This window comes from Centropristis striata, chromosome 1, assembly GCF_030273125.1.
Source record: "Centropristis striata isolate RG_2023a ecotype Rhode Island chromosome 1, C.striata_1.0, whole genome shotgun sequence".
In the NCBI taxonomy this organism is placed as follows: Eukaryota; Metazoa; Chordata; class Actinopteri; order Perciformes; family Serranidae; genus Centropristis; species Centropristis striata.
In genome coordinates, this window is record NC_081517.1 from 1036359 (window position 1) to 1056868 (window position 20510).

The window sequence follows — 20510 nt, forward strand, 5'->3', positions numbered from 1 at the left end:
AAGACACAAAATTACAGAAAAAAAACTAAATTACTTAAAAAAGACACAAAATGACTGAAAAAACACAAAATTACTTTACAGAAGACACAAAATTATTCACTATCAGCTGCTTTTACTGCAGCAGAGCACGCCCCAGACTTCTGGACCAACTTCAGTTCCAACTTCACTTATTATTAGCTACTTTAATACACCCATCATTTGTGGTTGTGTGACTCATGTCATAACATTTCTATATATGCATCCTAAATATGAAGACAGGTGCAATTCAGCTCTTTTCAAAGAGAACACACTAAAATACTGTATGTAAAGGTCCTGAGAAGAACCATTTACAGTCATGGAAATGTTAAATGTTATTAGACCACCCTTGTTTTCTTAAATTTCTTGTTCATTTTAATGCCTGGTACAACTAATGTAATGTAAGAGCTGATATCTAGACCTTTTTCATGGTTTTCTTGATAATGCTTTTGGTTATTATCATTTAAACCATGTTAAATGTCTAGATATCAGCTCTTAAATTAAACTCTTATGAGCTATTTTTGTTGTTATAATTATATTTGTTCTAAGAAACGTACCTTTAGTTGTACCAGGCATTAAAATGAACAACACATTTAAGAAAAAAAATGGTCTAATATTTTTTTTTCCATGACTGTAAATGGTTCTTCTCAGGACCTTTATGTCAGTAGTTCTCAACCTTTTTGAGTCGCGACCCCCAATTTAACATGCATGTTGTCCACGACCCCTCACTCACTGAACACAATCTCACACGCACAGTTCAGATCACCCAAAAAAGAAACAAAATGACCAAAAAAAAGGAAACAAAATTACCAAAAAAGACACAAATTGACCACTAAATGATCAAAATAGACACAAAATGACCAAAAAAAGACACAAAATGACCAGAAAAGACACAAAATGACCAAAAAAAAGACACAAAATTACCCAAAAAAATAAACAAATTACTCAAAAAAGACACAAAATGACTAAAGACAGACACAAAATGACCCAAAAAAGAAAACAAAATGACCAAAAAAAGACACAAAATGACCAAAAAAATGAAACAAAATGACCCAAAATGACCAAAAAAGACACAAAATGACTAAAAAAGACACAAAATGACCAAAAAAATGGAACAAAATGACCAAAAAAGACACAAAATGGCCAGAAAAGACACAAAATGACCAAAAAAAGACACAAAATGACCGAAAAGACTAAAACACATGAACACATGAACACTTTAACACAGTGGAGACAGAGCTGACTTCCAAAATGATTTGGAGACCCCCAGAAATCATCTCGCGACCCCAATTGGGGTCCCGACCCCAAGGTTGAGAACAACTGCTTTAGATACATACAGTATTTTAGTGTGTTCTCTTTGAAAAGAGCTGTATTGCACCTGTCTTCATGTTTAGGATGCAAATATAGAAATTATGACATGAGTCACACGTATTAAAGTAGCTAATAACTAATAAAGTCTTGTTCAGTGATGGGATGAGAAAGACAGGAGTTTGGATTAAATGTTAACTGCTAAAGGAAATGGATATATTTCTAGTAACAGGAGCATTTTAACCAGTGGTGGAATAAGTATTCAGATCCCTTACTTAAGTAAAAGTACTAATACCAAACTGTGAAATTACTCCACTACAAGTAAAAGTCCTGCATTCAAAACTTACTGAAGTAAAAGTACAAAAGTATCAGCATCAAAATGCACTTGAAGTATCAAAAGTAAAAGTACTTGTTATGCAAAATAGACCCACTTAGACCGTTTTATATATTCCAAATATATTATTACATTATTACAGCCTTTTAATTTTCTTAAGCCAGGGCTCATTTAAACTACTTAATATACTGTTATGAGTCTAATCACTCTAAATTAATCACATTTTTTGCGTTAAATCTCAACCTGAAAAGTAACTAAAGCTGTCAGCTAAATGTAGTGGAGTAGAAGTATGAAGTTACAGAAAATGGAAATACTCAAGTAAAGTACAAGTACCTCAAAATTGTACTTAAGCACAGTACTTGAGTAAATGTACTTAGTTACATCCCACCACTGATTTTAACATACCACAACAGTAAACCAGCAGTTAGTGTGGAGCACTGAATTGCAAAAACCAAAGATAAGTCGTTTAGTCTGATTTTCAGCATCTTTTTCTTGAATAGACAGAGTGACCTTTCATATGAATAACTTTTTGTCAGCAAAAATGGCTTGAAATGATGTCGGTTCTTGTTTTTGGAAGCTACTAAAACCAGATTTGTGAGGGTCCTAATCAGCTGCTGATGTTCAGGCTCTGCTTCCTCCTCCGCTTTCTTTCTTTCTTTCTTCTTTTGTAAACACATCAAAACATTGAGGATTTCCTCTAAACTTCCTCTCATCTCCAACTACTTCCCTCTGTGGCTGTAATCACTTCCCTCCAGTCTCAGACTCAGTTTCCCACAGAGAGAAGTTATCCAAAGCTCCAGCTGAAAATCAAGATTTGTTTATTTTAGAATCAGAACAGTTCATCAGTTTCATTAAAACCAAGGTTTGATTTAAAACCATAAACATAATAGTGAAACCACAAACATCTTAACAATTAACAGCAAGGAAAGATTGGTAACACTTTACAATAACCATCTAAGTCATGGGTCTCAAACTGGCGGCCCGCGGGCCAATTGTGGCCCTCGTGACAATATTTTGTGGCCCCCACCTTGATATGAAAGTTTAATGTGAGTTTTATATGAATGGCACTTTACCGTGTTGTGTGTGGAAGGTCCCTTTAATTACTTTTTTTGATCATTTTGAGTCTTTTTTTGATAATTTTGAGTCTTTTTTTGTTCATTTTGAGTCTTTTTTTGGTCATTTTGTGTCTTTTTAAAGTAATTTTGTGTCTTTTTTGGTCATTTTGTGTCTTTTTTTTTTTTTTTTTTGTAATTTGGTCATTTTATGTCTTTTTAAAGTAATTTAGTTTTTTTCTGTCATTTTGTGTCTTTTTTGTAATTTTGTGTCTTTTTTGGTCATTTTGTGTCTTTTTTAAGTAATTTAGGGTTTTTTCTGTCATTTTGTGTTTTTTTTGTTTGTTGTAATTTTGTGTCTTTTTGTGTTTTTTTTGTAATTTTGTCTTTTTTAGTCATTTAAGTCTTGTTTTTAGTAATGTTGTGCATTTTTTTGTCAATTTGTGTCTTTTTTATAGTAATTTTGTGTCTTTTTTGGTCATTTTGTGTCTTTTTTTAAGTAATTTTGTGTCTTTTTTGGTCTAAACTCGAGAGGGGGTTTATTACTTTAACCAGTATCTTGCATCTAAGTTGTTAGATAGTTTGTCCAACTTTCCCAATAACTTTCAAATTTATCTTGTTCAAGCTTAAGAATGAATGTTAGCTTCTCCATTATAAAAATATCCTTAACAATTATTTGGCTTTTTAAAGCTGGTTTGTATTAACTGAGCGGTTGCCTTGGTAACAGGAGTGTAAGAGCCAGTGGACTCTGGCTCTGGACGTGTTCGTGGTGGACTTCAGCGTCTCCCTGAAGCCCCTCCCCCTGCAGAGCGTCCACCACCGCATCACGTTCTCCGCCTCGTCCTCCGTCTCTCCGGTGACCCTGTCCTGGGACTTTGGCGACCTTTCACCTCGGGTCAACACCACAGGAACGGGCGTCACCACGGCAACTCACAAATATGGACTCCCGGGTCATTACGCGGTCAGTTTGATGGCGTGGGCCGGACACAAGGAGGTGAGAGGATAAAAATACTGAATTTTAGATTATAATCAGATTCTTTAGGACACCAGCAATCATATTTAAAATGGGGCTCACACACTCAGATAAATGCTGGAGAAGTTGTGGTACACACATTGGTAACCATATTCATATATTTTGGACATGCCCTAAACTGAAAAAATTCTGGGATGAGGTATTTGATGCACCTGGAAAAGTATTCCAGAAAAGTTTTAATAAAGATCCCAAGATGGTAATGTTTGGACTCATACCAAATTACATAACTGGAAGGGGGAAAATATATCTTTTACAAATATTACTGATTTCAGCTCTTAAATGTATTACTGTTAAATGGTTAAACCCGACCCTCCAACATACAATATGTGGGAAATTTATCACATGGAACAAATAACTTACTCCTTGAGGCTTCAAAAAGATATATTTGTTAACAGATGGAGACCTGCCATGACCATACTAATGCAATAATCTCATGTTACCTTTATTTTATTTTACTTTATTTCACTTAATTTAATTTGATTTATTTCCATTAACACAGTTTATTATTAATTACTTATTATTTGTTTGTGTTACTTTGGTTTAACTATGTCATTTATACATATTTGACTTGATGTATATGCTTTAATGCTGTATTAAGCAGATCACAAATGAAAAACAGCAGACTAAATGTGAATTTTTATATATATGTTTGTATATGCTGCAAAAATTTAAGTTAAAAAAAAACAAAAACTGAATTTTTATAATAATATAATCAACGAACAGCTATTTCCCCATATAATTCCATGTGATTTTGATATTTTGTTGCGTGTGTGCAGGTGTCTGTTCGTGGAGAGGTGACGGTGACTCTTCCTCCCAAACTGGAGCTCCGCTGTCCGGCCCTGGCCGTCGCCAATAAGAGCCTGGAGTTCACTCTGGTCAGCTGGGGAGCTGTGGGAGTGGACGTAGACTGGACCATTTCAAAGGATGGAGTCCAAGTTGCCAAAGGTAAGATACACCAGCGCTTCCCAAACGTTTTTAGCCGTGCACCCCCTTCTACGTCCCAACTGTGTTGACACACCCCCAATCCCCCACACCTTCAAAAAAACAAAATGCAATAAGAGTTTTTATAGCCATATTAAAGGGGACATGTTTAATCATGCTCAAATGACCAGAACACACATATAATTAAATAATCACCATCACAACAATGCGGTCTCTTATTTGAATTCATCTGAAACACTGTTGTAATATAATGCAACAAAGTTATGAACAAGCTTCCACTTTTCAGAGCAAAGAGGATGATGACAGGCAGAAAGCAGATCAGTTGGGAAAATGTTATCTATGTTATATATATTTTGAGCTGCGTTGAACAAAAATTGCAGCAAATTTAAATGAGCGTGGAGCTAAACAACCCGTCATCATAACACAGGCTGGAAACATGGAAGAAGAGAACTTCTTCTACGCTTCATTTTAAGATGAAGTGCATTTTGAAATTGACAAAAAATATGTAAAAATGACCGAAAAAGACACAAAACAACTAAAAGTAGATGCAAAAATGACACAAAATAGATCCAAAAATGAACAAAAGCAGCTGTAAGCAGCTGATGACTCAGTGGAAGTATTGGCAAAGAAATTGTGTTTAACTCCTCATAGAAATCAACAGCCAGTTAGTTTGTGCTGTGTCTCTCCATGGGCTTTATCTGGGAACTAACGGGATAACTGTCTCATAGACGATGCTCAAGAGACACTTTGATCTACGAGGTTGGTGGGAAATTGTTAGTTAATTGTTTTTGTTTGGTAAATTGTGAGTTGTTTTCCTTTGGTTCCTTCCTCTATTCACTGCCATAAATCATCCACATTACAACTATCTATACATTTAAAAAAGAATGTTGTTTACTATTCATTATTCTTATTATCCTGACACAGAAATGATAACAATCTAGATCATTTAGGGTATTTTCCTGAGACAATTACAGTAGTGTTCAAAATATTAGCAGTCCAATGTGACTAACCAGATTATTTATTTCATTTTTAACTGTACTCATTTCAGTCTTCATATAGTCTTGTCCCTGATCTTGTATGTACTTTAACTGATGTTGAATGTGGTGTATGAGAATTGTGGTTGATTGTTCTTATTGTATCATGGTGCTGCCTTCTTGGCCAGGTCATTCTTGAAAAAGAGATTTTAATCTCAATGAATTTTACCTGGTTAAATAAAGGATATTGATTGATTGATTGATTGATTGATTGATTGATTGGTATCGGGATATGACTTTTTCCATATGGCCGAGCCTAAACGTGGCACCAATAGTTTTCCTCTCCGTTGTGTCACTATAAAGCTGACTGAGAAGACTTCTGACCCTGTGACTGTAAAGAGGGCATAGAGGGAATAGCAGAGATAATAAATGTCTCTCAGCTGTAATGTGAGTGTGTTTGTGTCCTTGCATGCCAGTTATGTGAGTAAAACTACTTCGTCTTCTCTCGTCTTTAAGGTTTCTTTTCTCCTCTTTCCATTTATCACCATGTTTTGTTTCTCCTTGTCTGGTCTGTGTTTGCCTCAGCCTTTCATAAGCTGAGCACTGTTCAAGGTTTCATACAAAACTGGAGACACACAAAAGACACTTTTAGTTGCTGACACTAACAGCAGATGTTTTTCCTCCAATATCACAGTCAGAGCTCCCACCTGAAGGACATTCCCACCCATATCAATCAATATTTGCACTTTAATATCAAGATTTTATTAATAATGGAGGTGCATACGGACAAACCCCTGAAGGAAAAGAGCAGATTAATGCCAGTTCCACAATAAATATTCAGTTCTCATAAAACATTAATAACTCCTTAATGTGGATTCAGTATTTTTACTCCTTTATGCCCATTTTCCAGTATTTTTTTCCTGTTTCACAGTTGTTTAAATTCATAAGAAGTCCCTAAAAGTTGATATATATGACAGTATAATATTTACTTGTAGAAGTGCACAGTAGTGACTTTGTGAGCTCCTTGAACTGGAATCATCTGGAATCGGTTGTATCTTTAACTATGTTGTCAGAATGTGTTGTACAGTATACATCAGGGGTGTCAAACTCTGGCCCGTGGGCCAAATTTGGTCCGCAGTGTAATTTTATTTTGCATGTCTGCACTATTTAGTTATACACTACCGGTCAAAAGTTTTAGAACTCCCCAATTTTTCTTGAAACTGAACTTTTGCTTGAAAGGGTCCAAAGGTAAGTGGTGAACTGCCAGAGGTAAATAAAAAAAGGTAAGCTTAACCAAAACTGAAAAATAATGTACATTTCAGAATTATACAAGTAGGCCTTTTTCAGGGAACAAGAAATGGGTTAACAACTTAACTCTATGGAGTCTTGGGCTATTTTGTCCATTTTTTAATTCTTTTCATGTCTTTGTAAGTCATTTTGTGTCTTTTTTTGATCATTTTGTGTCTTTTGGTGTCTTTTTTTGGTCATTTTGTGTCTTTTTTTAGTCCTTTAGTCCAACATAAAATGTGATTTTGAATCTTTTTTTTACTTTCAAAACACTATCATGCTCAATAAAGAATTTTAAATCTTGCAAATGTGCATTAACTCCAGAGTACACTGAGACATTAAACTGCATCATTTTCAATTAAATTCTGGAAAAGTTGGTGTGTTCTAAAACTTTTACCAGTAGTGTATGTAATGTAGCATTATGTCTGTACCTAATAACATGTATAGCAGCAGTGAGTGTGACTTTGAAAGCTTCAGAAGCTTTTGTTTCATCAAGAAGTCCAGTCTAATGATTGTATCTTTGCATGATGTTTTAGGTTTAATAATTTCTATGTTCCTTTATGTCCTCTACCAGCCTCGCCTCACTGTCCAAAGGACGGCGTGTTCGACGGCGAGTCCTCTCGATGTTTCCAGATCGTTCCGGGGGAGCTGAGCTGGACCGACGCTCGGCAGCAGTGTTGGGAGCGCGGCGGCGGTTTGGCAATAGTCCGGAGTGAAGCGCTGCGAAACCTGCTGGCTCCTAAAGTCACACAGTGAGTCTTTGTGTCTGTATGTGGTGCAGAAATGTTAGTTTCAAATATATATATTTTTTTTAGTTTCAAATTTTTTTATTGTGAAGCAGACAGTATATCAAAAATACATCCATCTCTGGTTTGTCCAATGCTTCATAATTTCATTATAAGTAACAAAGGTGTCCTACAAATAAGCAATAAATGAAAAACAATAAATGGGAGAAAAATATAAAAAGTATACAAAAATATGTAAACAAATACATATATTAAAATAAATAAATAAATAAATAATAACACCCTCCCTGACCCACCCAGTACTACTCAATTTGTCCTACATCCTGTTTTAAGAAAGAAATAATTGGTTGCCACATCCTCTTGAAGTCTTCTAACCTACCACTAAGAGAGTAACGAATCCTTTCAAGGTGCAATGTTTCAGTCAGTGCCGTTAACCAAGCTTTGAAAGTAGGTGTCTCCGTTTTTTTCCAATGGAGGAGAACAAGTTTTTTCCCACAGAGGAGACCATAGGATAGAAGGCAGCGCTGTATATTCTGTAGGTTCCCAGTGCTCCCTGATGCCCCTAGTATATGTGGTGCAGAAACGGCCGTGGCGTTTCTCTCTGTGTGTTTTTTCTTCTTCATGTTGTCAGGTGCTGCACAGATCTGCAGCACGCTGTCTGTCTCTTCCTGTCTCCGCCTGTCAAACTTCATCGTTCTCACCATTCTGCTGTTTGCAGCCAAGTAAACACTGTAAAAGACATCAAATACTCAAAACAGATGTTGAGCTTATAATCACTGACAATCACAAAGAACATGGGTAGATGAGGGTGTGAAAGCTTTCTGTTAGTGTGAAGACTTTCTGCTTTGAGTCTTTGTCAGAGGAGAAAAACTTATTGTTTATTGTTTATATTTATTGTTAAAAAGATCCCCATTAGCTGTCACCAAAAGTGGGAGGAGCTAGTCTTCCTGGGGTCCACAAGACAAAACAAAAATCACTTAACAATTAAACATTGTAGACATTATTATATACATCATCAGAAATCATTCAGAATAAGTTATTACATTCATATCTATTCATATCTTGGTTGAACATCTGAGACTCTGGATTTAGTTCGGTTTGACTTTCTTAACCCTCATGTTATGTTATGTTGACCCATTTCAAAGTCGTGTTTCATATTTTTATTGATGTGTATACAAAAAAAAACCAGAGGGACATACCTACATCAGGGTACATTGGTGTCGACATTAAACATGTTGTACACATCCTTAGATTTAAATTGTATGATTTTAAGAACAAACAGTCACACAAAACGAAACCAAATAGACTATACAGTATTTAGATATTTAGACATAGTCTGTATAAAATGAATAAACTGACCACATAAAAATAACAGATTAAATACATAAATAATAATGGGAGGAAGTAAAAAATAATAATAATAATTATATATATATATATATATATATATATATATATATTTATATATATATATATATATATATATATATATAATAAAAATAAATAAATAAATAAAAATGGACAAAGAAAAGAAAAGAAAGGAGTGTGGGGGGGTTACATCGTCACAAAAAAGTCCATAAACTTTTGCCATTTATCGTAGAATTTGCTCAAGTTTCCCCTTCTTGAATATCTCATTTTCTCTACTTTTATAAAGGACATAGTCTCTTTAATCCATTGCGTGCTGGAAGGAGCTGTTGTGGATTTCCAGTTCAGAAGGAGGTGACGTTTAGCAATAACTGAGGTAAACTCAGGTAACTTCAAAGTTAAATAATCCCCCCAAGAAATAGTTAAAAGTATTTTTTTAATGTAAAATAAAAACATTTAAAAATCAATGTCATGTTTAAACCATTGTATTTTATATGTAGGTCTTTCCAATGTTCATAAAAAAAAGTTTTAACTTGCATTTTTTATGATAAACGAGTGAATTATCCTCATTGAACCGTGATCTGTGAGACGTAAAGAGCACCATTGCACTAAATATTGATTGGAATGGTTAGTATTGGAGTTATTAATGAAATATAAACCATGTTTATTGGGATTTTTTAAAAGTTTCTGACACTTTTGGATAATTAAACATGCCCCGGGTCAAACTGCCCCGGATTCCCAAACTGTCAGACTAAGCCAAATTAGAATACATTTACATTTTTTTTAAAGATTTGTTTTTGCAATTTTTCGGTAGTTCTTATCGTTATTTAGGAGATGCATCGTCCATCATGACGGGGAGAGCTCTGGGATTAAATGGGATTAAAAGTAATGACCGTGATAAGCCGTGATTGTCAAAGCCTTTAATGCACCTCCCTATAATAAAATGCACCTCCCTATAATAAAGCATGTTAATGATCCAATCCTGGAGGGAGCCTGGACACAAGAAAGGAGCGACCATAATACTTGGTCTGGACATTAAGAGCTGACAAAAAGTCTTCTGCCACCAGCGCTGTGTGTGTGTGTGTGTGTGTGTGTGTGTGCACGTGTTCAGACTTGAGGCTGTTTTCAAGGAAAGCACTTTTTGTTTTTCATTATTTATTTGTTTATGTATTTCATGCCTTGAAGCTTCCTGCTTTGAATAATTTCTCTGATTTATTTTTTCCTTTTTTTCGTCATCGGTTCATCCGTTTGTTCTCTTGCTCTTAAAATACTGATTATTGTTATTTTCGCATAATATACTGAATCAATGGTGACTTCAGACGTGGTCGTGGTCCATGTGAGACGCTCTAGGTTTGACTCTGTTTCGTTGGAAAGGTTTCTGGGCTCGTGCTGGTCTGATGCCCCCCAGTTTTTGTGTGTTTGGGTTCAGAGAGGGTCGCAAAACACACACATCTGTAAAAGCACAGCTGCATTGTGACTCCAACACCGAGGAGGAGGAGTCCATAGTTCATGGTGTGTGTGTGTTAATGGAGGGTAGAGGCCCTGCCCTCACAGACCAGAGAAGTGAAAAGAGAAGAAAAAAACCTGCTGCAGATGGAGTTTATCCCCTTTCTCCTCCTCTCATGTGTTCCTCCCCCCCTAGCTTATATAAGGAGCCCTTAAAAAAAAATCCAGCCTTGTTTTTCTGCCAGAAAGACCCTTTTTTCTTGTTCCCTCTGTGCTTGTATTGTTTAACCCCTGTGTATTCCTTTAGATGTCTTTTTTGACAGATGTTAGTGCAGAAAAATCTGACCGAGAAAAGAAAGAGAACAAGACAGGGAATAGAAAAAGCTTGAATCCGGTTGAATTTTTAGACAACAAGTAAGATCGGCATCAAACAAAATGTCGAAAATATTTGATGCTTCCATTTCTTTCCTTGTCTGTGTCATGATCAGAGTGAGTCATGCATCGACTTTCACTTTGGTTGGAAGGCGATTTAGCTTGGGTTAATCTGACAGATGGATTAATGGAAGCAGAGGGAAATGTGCAGTCCATTAGTGAACTCATGGAGTGAAAATCCAATTTATCTGTTGTAATCACAAGGACTTGTTAGAGATTTGACATCTCTTTCTAACATCCCACTGTGGTTCAATCAAAGACCATTTCAAAGCTCTCTGCTCTGCAATCATTGATTGTTGATGACAAGCTGCTACATAATTCACAGACTTCAATGTCACCTATTGAGAGTCACATTGATTTTTAAGGCTGGATGTTTTGAAAGGAGGTCTGACAGCTCTGAAAAATACTTTTTTCTGTCTTTTTTATCATTCACTTTCAACTTTCATCATTCAACTTGTGATTCATCTAATTTCATGTGGAGTTTTTTATTTCCTTTTGGAAATGTTGAACTCTTTGTTTGTGTGTCTGTGTACATTTTCAAGTGATGGAGCCGATTTTTGCAGCTGTCAACAGCCCGGCGGCGAGATATCAAGCAGGCACATGTTAATGTGGTGCTACCTGTCTGTTACCTGTCTGTTACCTGTCTGTTACCTGTCTGTTACCTGTCTGTTACCTGTCTGTTACCTGTCTGTTACCTGTCTGTTACCTGTCTGTTACCTGTGCAGGGAGCGCGGCGTGTGGCTGGGCCTGAGTGATGTCGACTCTCCGGGAAAGCTGCAGTGGGCGAACGGCTCGGAGGCGCAGGAAGGAGAGGAGGGCTCGCCTCCTCGCTCGCCCGTCGCCCGCGGCAACGTGTGCGTGTCACTAGATCACCGGCCTCAGACCAGTTCACACCCCTGCAACGCCAAGCGGGCCTACGTCTGCCAGTACAGCCCCCAAGGTAGGCTGCACACACACACACATACAGGTGCATTACAATACATTAGAGCAGCTGTTCTCAACCTTTTTGAGTCGCGAAGTGACCAAAAAAAGTAAACAAAAATGACCAAAAATGACACAAAATGACCAGAAAAGACACAAAATGACCAAAAAAAGACACAAATTGACCAAAAAAGACACAAAATGACCACAAAATGACCAGAAAATACACAAAACGACTAAAAAATGATACAGTATACTACCCCAAGGTAGGCTGCACACACACACACACAGGAGCATCTCAATACATTAGAGCAGCTGTTCTCAACCTTTTTGAGTCCCGACCCCCAATTTAACATGCATGTTGTACGTGACCCCCGCTCACTGAACACAATCTCACACGCACAGTTCAGATCACTCAAAAAAGTGACCAAAAAAAGTAGACAAAATGACCAAAAATGACACAAAATGACCAGAAAAAGACACAAAATGACCAGAAAAGACACAAAATGACCAAAAAAAGACACAAATTGACCAAAAAAAGAAACAAAATAACCCAAAAAAGAAAAAAAATACCAAAAATAGACACAAAATGACCAAAAAAAGGAAAGGAAATGACAAAAAAAGACACAAATTGACCACAAAATGACCAGAAAAGACACAAAACGACTAAAAAAAGACACAAAATGACCAAAATAACCCAAAAAAGAAAAAAAATACCAAAAAAAGACACAAAATGACCAAAAAAAGGAAAGAAAATGACAAAAAAAGACACAAATTGACCACAAAATGACCAGAAAATACACAAAACGACTAAAAAAAGATACAAAATTACTAAAAAAAAACACAAAATGACCAAAAAAATACACAAAATGACCAAAAAGACTAAAACACATGAACACTTTAACACAGTGGAGACAGAGCTGACTTCCAAAATTATTTGGCGACCCCCAGAAATCATCTCGCGACCCCAATTGGGGTCCCGACCCCAAGGTTGAGAACTGCTGCATTAGACCAGCTATTCTCAACCTTGAGGGGTTTTTTTTGTCATTTTGTGTCTTTTTTGGCCATTTTGTTTCCTTTTTTGGTCATTTTGTGTCTTTATTTGGTAATTTTGTGTCTTTTTTGGTCAATTTGTGTCTTTTTGTGGTCATTTTTTGTCTTTTTCTGATCATTTTGTGTCATAAAATATAAAAAAATATATAAATGCACAGACAGAGAGATGTTTTAGTTGTTGTCTGCTTCATTATTTGCCCAAAATTCGTCGTATCAACTGAGTGGGGGATGGAAAAGTCCATTTCCAGTAGTTCAAGTCAAACAGCACCAACCAAGTATAAAGTCAAATATATGGACATACTCTTCAGAGGCCAACATTTACATATTAAACATATAATCTTAATCTTAATCTTTTAATATAATTTTTTTAGAGACACTGAATTTTAGGTCTTCATTAATAATAATCATTATAATTAGAATAAATTAAATAAATTAAGACATGAAATGTTTCATTCTGTGTGTAATGGATCTATATAATATGTTATTTTCAGTTTTTGAATTGAATTACTGACATAAATAAACTTTATTCTTTGATATTCTAATTCATTGAGATGAACCTGTAAACACAAACGCCTTTTATATAATCAGAGGAAGAAAATAAAAAACCTGAGGCGCAGACAGTTTCAATGCAAATGTCACTTCCCCAAATCTTGTTTGGGCAAAGAATTGCAACTTTCTACACTATCAATTTTATGTAAATTGTGAAAACTTGGCACAAACAAGCGTTAAACAGGAAAAGCAAACAGCCTCCTTCATTACTAATCACAAGCACAAGACTGGCTCCCTCAAGCACCATTCATAATTGGAGAACACTTGGCCTTGATTCAAATTGCTCCTTGTGTAAGAAACATTCAGAGACAGTTCTCCATAATTTTCAACATTATGGTTACATCAGAATATTTCTGGCAGAGCCTCTCCATACTTTACACGGTGTTGCTGATCAGGATTTGAACAGGACTAACGTTTTAGACTGAAGGGAAACAAGTCGACATGATTGATGTAATAGTTTTCTTACCAAAAACACATTTGTAAATCCATTTGTCATCGTTTGTATATACAGAGAATATACAGGCACAAACGGAGAAATCAGAAACATGTATTTATGTTGATGAGGTTAGTTTTAGTAAGTTAAATTATGGTAATTTAATTTAAAAAATACACGCCATGAAACATGGAAACAGTGTATGTATAATATATGATTTGTGTATATGTCACTGCTGAATATCTATATGTGCTGTTGACTAAATGTACATTTGATTGAGCCATTTTGAAGTGTTTACCTCATGTAAAGGTCAAGTACTAACATTATGTGTCAAGTGTTGCTGTATAAAGACTAAATAACATTTAGTGATTGTGGGGAATCAGAACATGCTGTATATATATATATATATATATATATATATACATCGTCTCTCAAATCATATTTACATTTGTGTTGGAAAAACAACCTTTGTATACAGTCATAATAATACATTTCATTGCATATGTTTTTTTTTAAAGCAATGATTTATGTGATTAAAGTAACCAACCTTATTATCAGTGCTGGAAAAAGTATTCAGATCCCTTACTGCAGTAAAAGTACTAATACCACACTGTGAAATTACTCCACTACAAGTAAAAGTTCTGCATTCCTTGTTTTCTCAAGGTAGGGCTCATTTAAACTACTTAATATACTGTTATGTGCTGAAATAAATAAAAAATCACTTTAAATTGATCATGTTTTTTATGTTAAATCTGGACCTGAAAAGTAACTAAAGCTAAAATATTTGCCTCTAAATGTAGTGGAGTAGAAGTATAAAGTTACAGAAAATAGAAATACCCAAGTAAAGTACACATACCTGAAAATTGTACTTAAGTACAGTACTTGAGTAAATGTACTTAGTTACATTCCACCACTGCGTATTATTAATGTGTAAGGCTGCTTATTCTGTTCCAGATCTATTGTTCATAAAACCTTCAGAGAAACCAGCAGTGAGAAACTAAAGTGAAAGTCAGAGTCACAGTGTGAAATGAAGTGTATCTGTGACTGTGTGTGTGTGTGTGTGTGTGTGTGTGTGTGTGTGTGTGTGTGTGCAGTGAGCTGTTATATTGTGCACTGAAGTGTTGTATCTAATATCTTTACGTCTCCAGTTGTTTGTTTTCTCTCTCTCCTCTACCTCAGAGCTATTTGTAGCGTGTTGACTGCAGCTGCAGCATCATTTCTTATAAATTGCTTCCTCTACTTCCTCTAAAATCCCTCAATCCTGCCTGATCTCGTGTCGCCATGGCTTCATTCTCTTTGTTCCTCTGCAGTGCGTGTTCCAGATGCAGGGATTTACACCGTGGGCCTGGCGGTGTTTCCTACCCATAATCCTTTGCACAGCGCCCCGTCTGCTGCGCTCGCCACTCCACATCCTCCCAGCGGCGGCGTCGAGGTGAGGAGGAATCTCAGCTGGCTGATTCAATCATCTCCATGTTGTCATTAGACCTTCATTTCATCACATTTTCCTCCCTGTTTGTCTTATTTCCTGGGTTTTGTCTGTCAGGTGCTGCTGTTCCCAGCGCTAGGCTTTGTGGCGGCGGGGCGTCTTTCCTCCCTGGAGTTCGTCTCGCAGGCGCTCAGTTCACAAATCCACGTTCGATTCCAAACCTACAGACCTCACTGTCATTATCCAGGCCTGCACCTGCTGCTGCCCAGTGAGTCACACACACACACACACACACAGAGAGAGAGAGACACACACACACACACACACACACACACACACACACACACACACACAACACACCTGACACGTCAACCAATCCGCACATGCCTGGTCAGTATCAGCAGGTGTTAAAAAACCCATAAGCCACCTGCGCCATCACCAGATGATGACAAACATCCTCACAAACACACACACACACAGACAGACACATACACACACACACACACATACATATATTTTCACTCTCACACACATACATACATACATTCTCCTCACACATACGTATATATTTCACTCTCACATACATACATTCTCCTTTCACATACACATATATACTTCTCACATATATAGCTCCTCCTCCTGGAGCAGGAAGTCACTCTCAAACCAGGAAATGCATACGCAAGACTTACTCAGCTTATCCTAACTTGATATTAAATAGCAGAACTTTACAATGAAGCTATTCAAAGTTTTCCTGTTTTCTTATTTGTTACAGTTTTTAATTTTTGGAGTAAGTAGCAATGAAGATGACATTAGACATTTTTTTAACAATGTCTTACAATGTATTGAACGACTGCAAGGAGAAACTACAGATTCCTTTGGTCATGAAAGGCTGTATGGACAACTTCGTGATCACATTCAAACTTATCTGGATTTCTGTCAATCTCAAGATTTGTTGAAGATTCAAGAAACAGATTCAAGTAACAGACAGTGTTACATATGTTAGTGGCTGAACACCAAGCTGCTGTCTGTGCCTGTAGAGAGTCCGACAGCTTACCCCCAAGCATGTTGCAATGCTTTTCCAGTTCATTCCAAGGGATACTAAATGAGAGATTTGCTCCTGTGAAATACTGTATCTAGGTCTGCCCTGATGTCCAGTCATGACAGGTGGAGGCAACAGAGCATAACTGTTGTCAGCCCTGGTTCTTTGTCTGGTTTCATGAGCAGTAAGCAAACACTGAAGACATCCATACAAGGACTCTAATGTATTGACTGCAACTCTATTTCTTGAATCGTATTGTCGTTCAATACATTGTAAGACATTGTTAAAAAAATGTCTAATGTCATCTTCATTGCTACTTACTCCAAAAATTAAAAACTGCAACAAATAAGAAAACAGGAAAACTTTGAATAGCTTCATTGTAAAGTTCTGCTATTTAATATCAAGTTAGGATAAGCTGAGTAAGTCTTGTCACACACACACAGACACACACAGACACACATGCAGACACACACAGACACACACACACACACACAGACACACACACACACACACACACAGACAGAGCAGGTTGTCTGCAGCTGTTCCGTAGGTGACTATGAGGAAACGTCTGAATGGAAGAGGAGGCAGAATAAGGAGGAAGGTGAGGAGACCAATCAAGGTCACCTCCCTCCTGACTGCTTCTCCTCATCCAGACACGTAACCGCAACACCGCGTGGCACAAAGCACCAAAATCTGAGATGCTTTCTGTGTTTCAGTGTTTTTTGTACTTGTCCACTGAGACAAAGCAGAGGAGACGTGCTGCAGACAGACGAGGCGAGCAGATGCACAGGAAAGATGTGAGAAAGTGAAGTCCGTAGAGAGGAGAGCAGCTTGTTAAAAACATGAGAGAACGTTTTCTGTGAAACTTTCAATTGGACTTGGTGAAAGCAGCTGCAGAGGAGGAGACAGTGGAGATAGTGGGATAATACCAGTGGGTTATTAATGACACAGAAGGTAGGTTTGATCTTATCAGCACATCCAACCAGCACACGGATAACGTTCATACCACAGACAGGTTCTGGTCCAACAGCTGCAGACTCTCTGCTGTTTTACAGATACTGACCTGTTAGTTTAATCCAGAGGTCTCAAACTCAAATTACCTGGGGGCCGCTGGAGGCAGTATCAAAATGACCCAAAAAAAGACACAAAATTACTAAAAAACAGACACAAAATGACAGAAAAAAACACTAAATTACTTAAAAAGACACAAAATGACTGAAAAAACACTAAATTACTTTAAAAAGACACAAAATGACACCAAAAATACACTAAATTACTCAGAAAAGACACAAAATTATTAGAAAAAGACACAAAATAAAAAAAATAATAATAATTTAAAAAAAGACACAAAATTACAAAAAAAGACACAAAATTACAAAAAAGACACAAAATTACAGAAAAAAACAAAATTACTTAAAAAGACAAAAAATGACTGAAAAAACACTAAATTAATTTAAAAAGACACAAAATGACACCAAAAATACACTAAATTACTCAGAAAAGACACAAAATTATTAGAAAAAGACACAAAATTTAAAAAAATAATAATAATTTAAAAAAAAGACACAAAATTACAAAAAAAGACACAAAATTACATTACATAACATTTCCACACACAACACGGTAAAGTGCCATTCATATAAAACTCACATTAAACTTTCATATTAAGGTGAGGGCCACAAAATATCGTCACGAGGGCCACAATTGGCCCGCGGGCCGCGAGTTTGAGACCCCTGGGTTAATCTAACAGTTATCCATTAAGTTTATCTGCAGTTTTGCCTCATTATGCTTGTTTGATGCGACGAGACAAGAAAGAACGCCAGAATGACAAATCAGCTTTGGATTCAGATTATTTTAATCATGATTTACTTTCTCCTTAAATATAGCCCTTTTATATAATATATTATATATATTTTATTAACCCTTTGATGCACAACATGGGTCAAAAATGACCCGCATTCATTTCCCACGTTACTTCATGCTAGCTGCGTGTTTCAATATTTTATTTTTTGTTTTGTTTTTACAACAGAATAGTATAACCATTTTTCCTTTCATACTTTATGAAGAAAAACAGTTTTTGTATTATTACATCAAGTTTACACACATGGGTTAAAAATGACCTTGTGCATTAGAAGCGTAGTGATGCAAAAAGTGATTCACTAACAATGTGAGTATATGTGTAACTTTGTTTGTCTTATTTTGAAGGTTTAACTTTAAAAGAGTTGTTAGAACCACCAGAATCACATATTTTAACATTTGAGACTCATTAGAGCCACCAAATAATAATTTACATTGGAAAAACACCAATTTTTTTTTTTTTTTTAATACTGTATTTATTCACTTTTTTTACAAGCAAACATACAGAAGACAGGACCATACAAAACGACAAAACAACAACAACAAGCTGGGAATACCAATACAAAAATCAAAGACCCAAACAAAATAATCAGTTCCAGGTAAATGTGACAGGTACAATATGCAGTACAGAGCGAAATACAATGGGAGCTAAATAAATACAGAAAAAAAACACCAATTTAAAAAAATAGTATAGTAAATATTTGTGTTTTCTTTATCAGGTTTTAAATTGGTGATTGGTGAATTAGTGACAACATATAAACACCTTCTAATGCACAACATGGGTCAAAAACGACCTTGTGCATTAAAAGCGTAGTGATTTTTATTCAAAAAGTAAGAAATTAAAACAAAAAAATAGGATGTATGATGATCAAAAACAAGTTATTTGAGGAAAACCTGCAACACTGAATGGTGGAATTAATTTATTGCAAAGCATATAAAGTCGGGTCACTTTAGACCCATGTTAAAGCAGTTAAAAATGATAATGATAATAACCCAAAATACAAGTATGAATGTGAAAATGAGCAGAAATGTCCCCTTTGATATGTCTAAACTTGAATTAAACCAGCTTCCTGTGGTGTCTCAGGCTGTGGAGGTCCGGCGTGTTCCCCGCTCGCTGTTTGTGTTCCCAACGACACCAGCAGCAGCAGCGACCCGCCCTCCTGCCCCCGACTCCAGCAGTGGTGTCCGTTCCAGCGCCGCTGCCTGCCGCTCGCTACTTCCTGCACGCCGTCTTCCTGTCTGAACTGCAGCCAGGCCCACCTGCTGCCCCCCGGGGCCCTGAGGCCCAGGTACTCCCTACAGAACGAGGTGGTCTTCACTCTACCAGCAGGACCAGCTGCACACGTACTGGTGAGAACAACTCATATTTAGTGGTTTTGCTTTTGAAATGAAGTAATAACAGAATAAGGTAACACTTTATATTAAGGTACAGTACAGGCCAAAAGTTTGGACACACCTTCTCATTCAATGCGTTTCCTTTATTTTCATGACTATTTACATTGTAGATTCATCAAAACTATTAATGAACACATGTGGAATTATGTACTTAACAAAAAAGTGTGAAATAACTGAAAACATGTCTTATATTCTAGTAAGCAAAGGGTGGTTACTTTGAGGAATCTAAAATACAAGACATGTTTTCAGTTATTTCACACTTTTTTTGTTAAGTACATAATTCCACATGTGTTCATTCATAGTTTTGATGCCTTCAGTGAGAATCTACAATGTAAATAGTCATGAAAATAATGAAAACAGATTTCCACAGATTGTTTGACCTTCTGGACTCCAAGCTGTTTTTTTTTTGCTCTTGTCGCATTTTACTCACTGTGTCCTTGTTTGTCATTATGTAACTCCTCTGTGGAAACAGCACCATCATGTCCAGAAGTACAGAGAACTCAAAAATGTGCAGTAAAACAGTTAAAATGCCATAACTCATAAAAAAAGAAAAGTAGCAGTAGGTTCTTTGATATTTGGAAATAACTAAAATCCTTATATATCCCTATACTATATTCTGAACTGTTTACATTTTTACAACCACATCTTACTCCTCCTCCTGTCCTCTCCTCTCTGTTCTGTGTAAACAGCCTGCAGTAAAGTAGTTCAAGTCAATCAATCACGGCTTCTCAGTTAAACTGAGGAGTCAGAATAATATATATATATATTTTTTTTTAACACTTTATTTGTGATTTTTCAACTATCATACAGAACAATCATATTCTCTGTTTAACAAATAATCACCAAAAAAAACAACAATCCTGAAAACAAACAGACAGATCAAGCTCAAAATCAGCGTGACAA

At 36.3% G+C, this 20510-nt stretch overlaps 1 protein-coding gene across 1 annotated transcript in view; it reads left to right on the plus strand.

Annotated features, from left to right (window-relative positions):
• Positions 1-20510, plus strand: part of pkd1a (polycystic kidney disease 1a) — a 155196-nt gene that overhangs the window by 53005 nt on the left and 81681 nt on the right. The window contains exons 7-13 of the mRNA XM_059348971.1: positions 3437-3703; positions 4519-4687; positions 7520-7697; positions 11660-11874; positions 15201-15322; positions 15434-15584; positions 19297-19562. Of these exons, the coding sequence (XP_059204954.1) occupies positions 3437-3703; positions 4519-4687; positions 7520-7697; positions 11660-11874; positions 15201-15322; positions 15434-15584; positions 19297-19562 (1368 nt within the window). The remainder of the gene's footprint in view (positions 1-3436; positions 3704-4518; positions 4688-7519; positions 7698-11659; positions 11875-15200; positions 15323-15433; positions 15585-19296; positions 19563-20510) is intronic.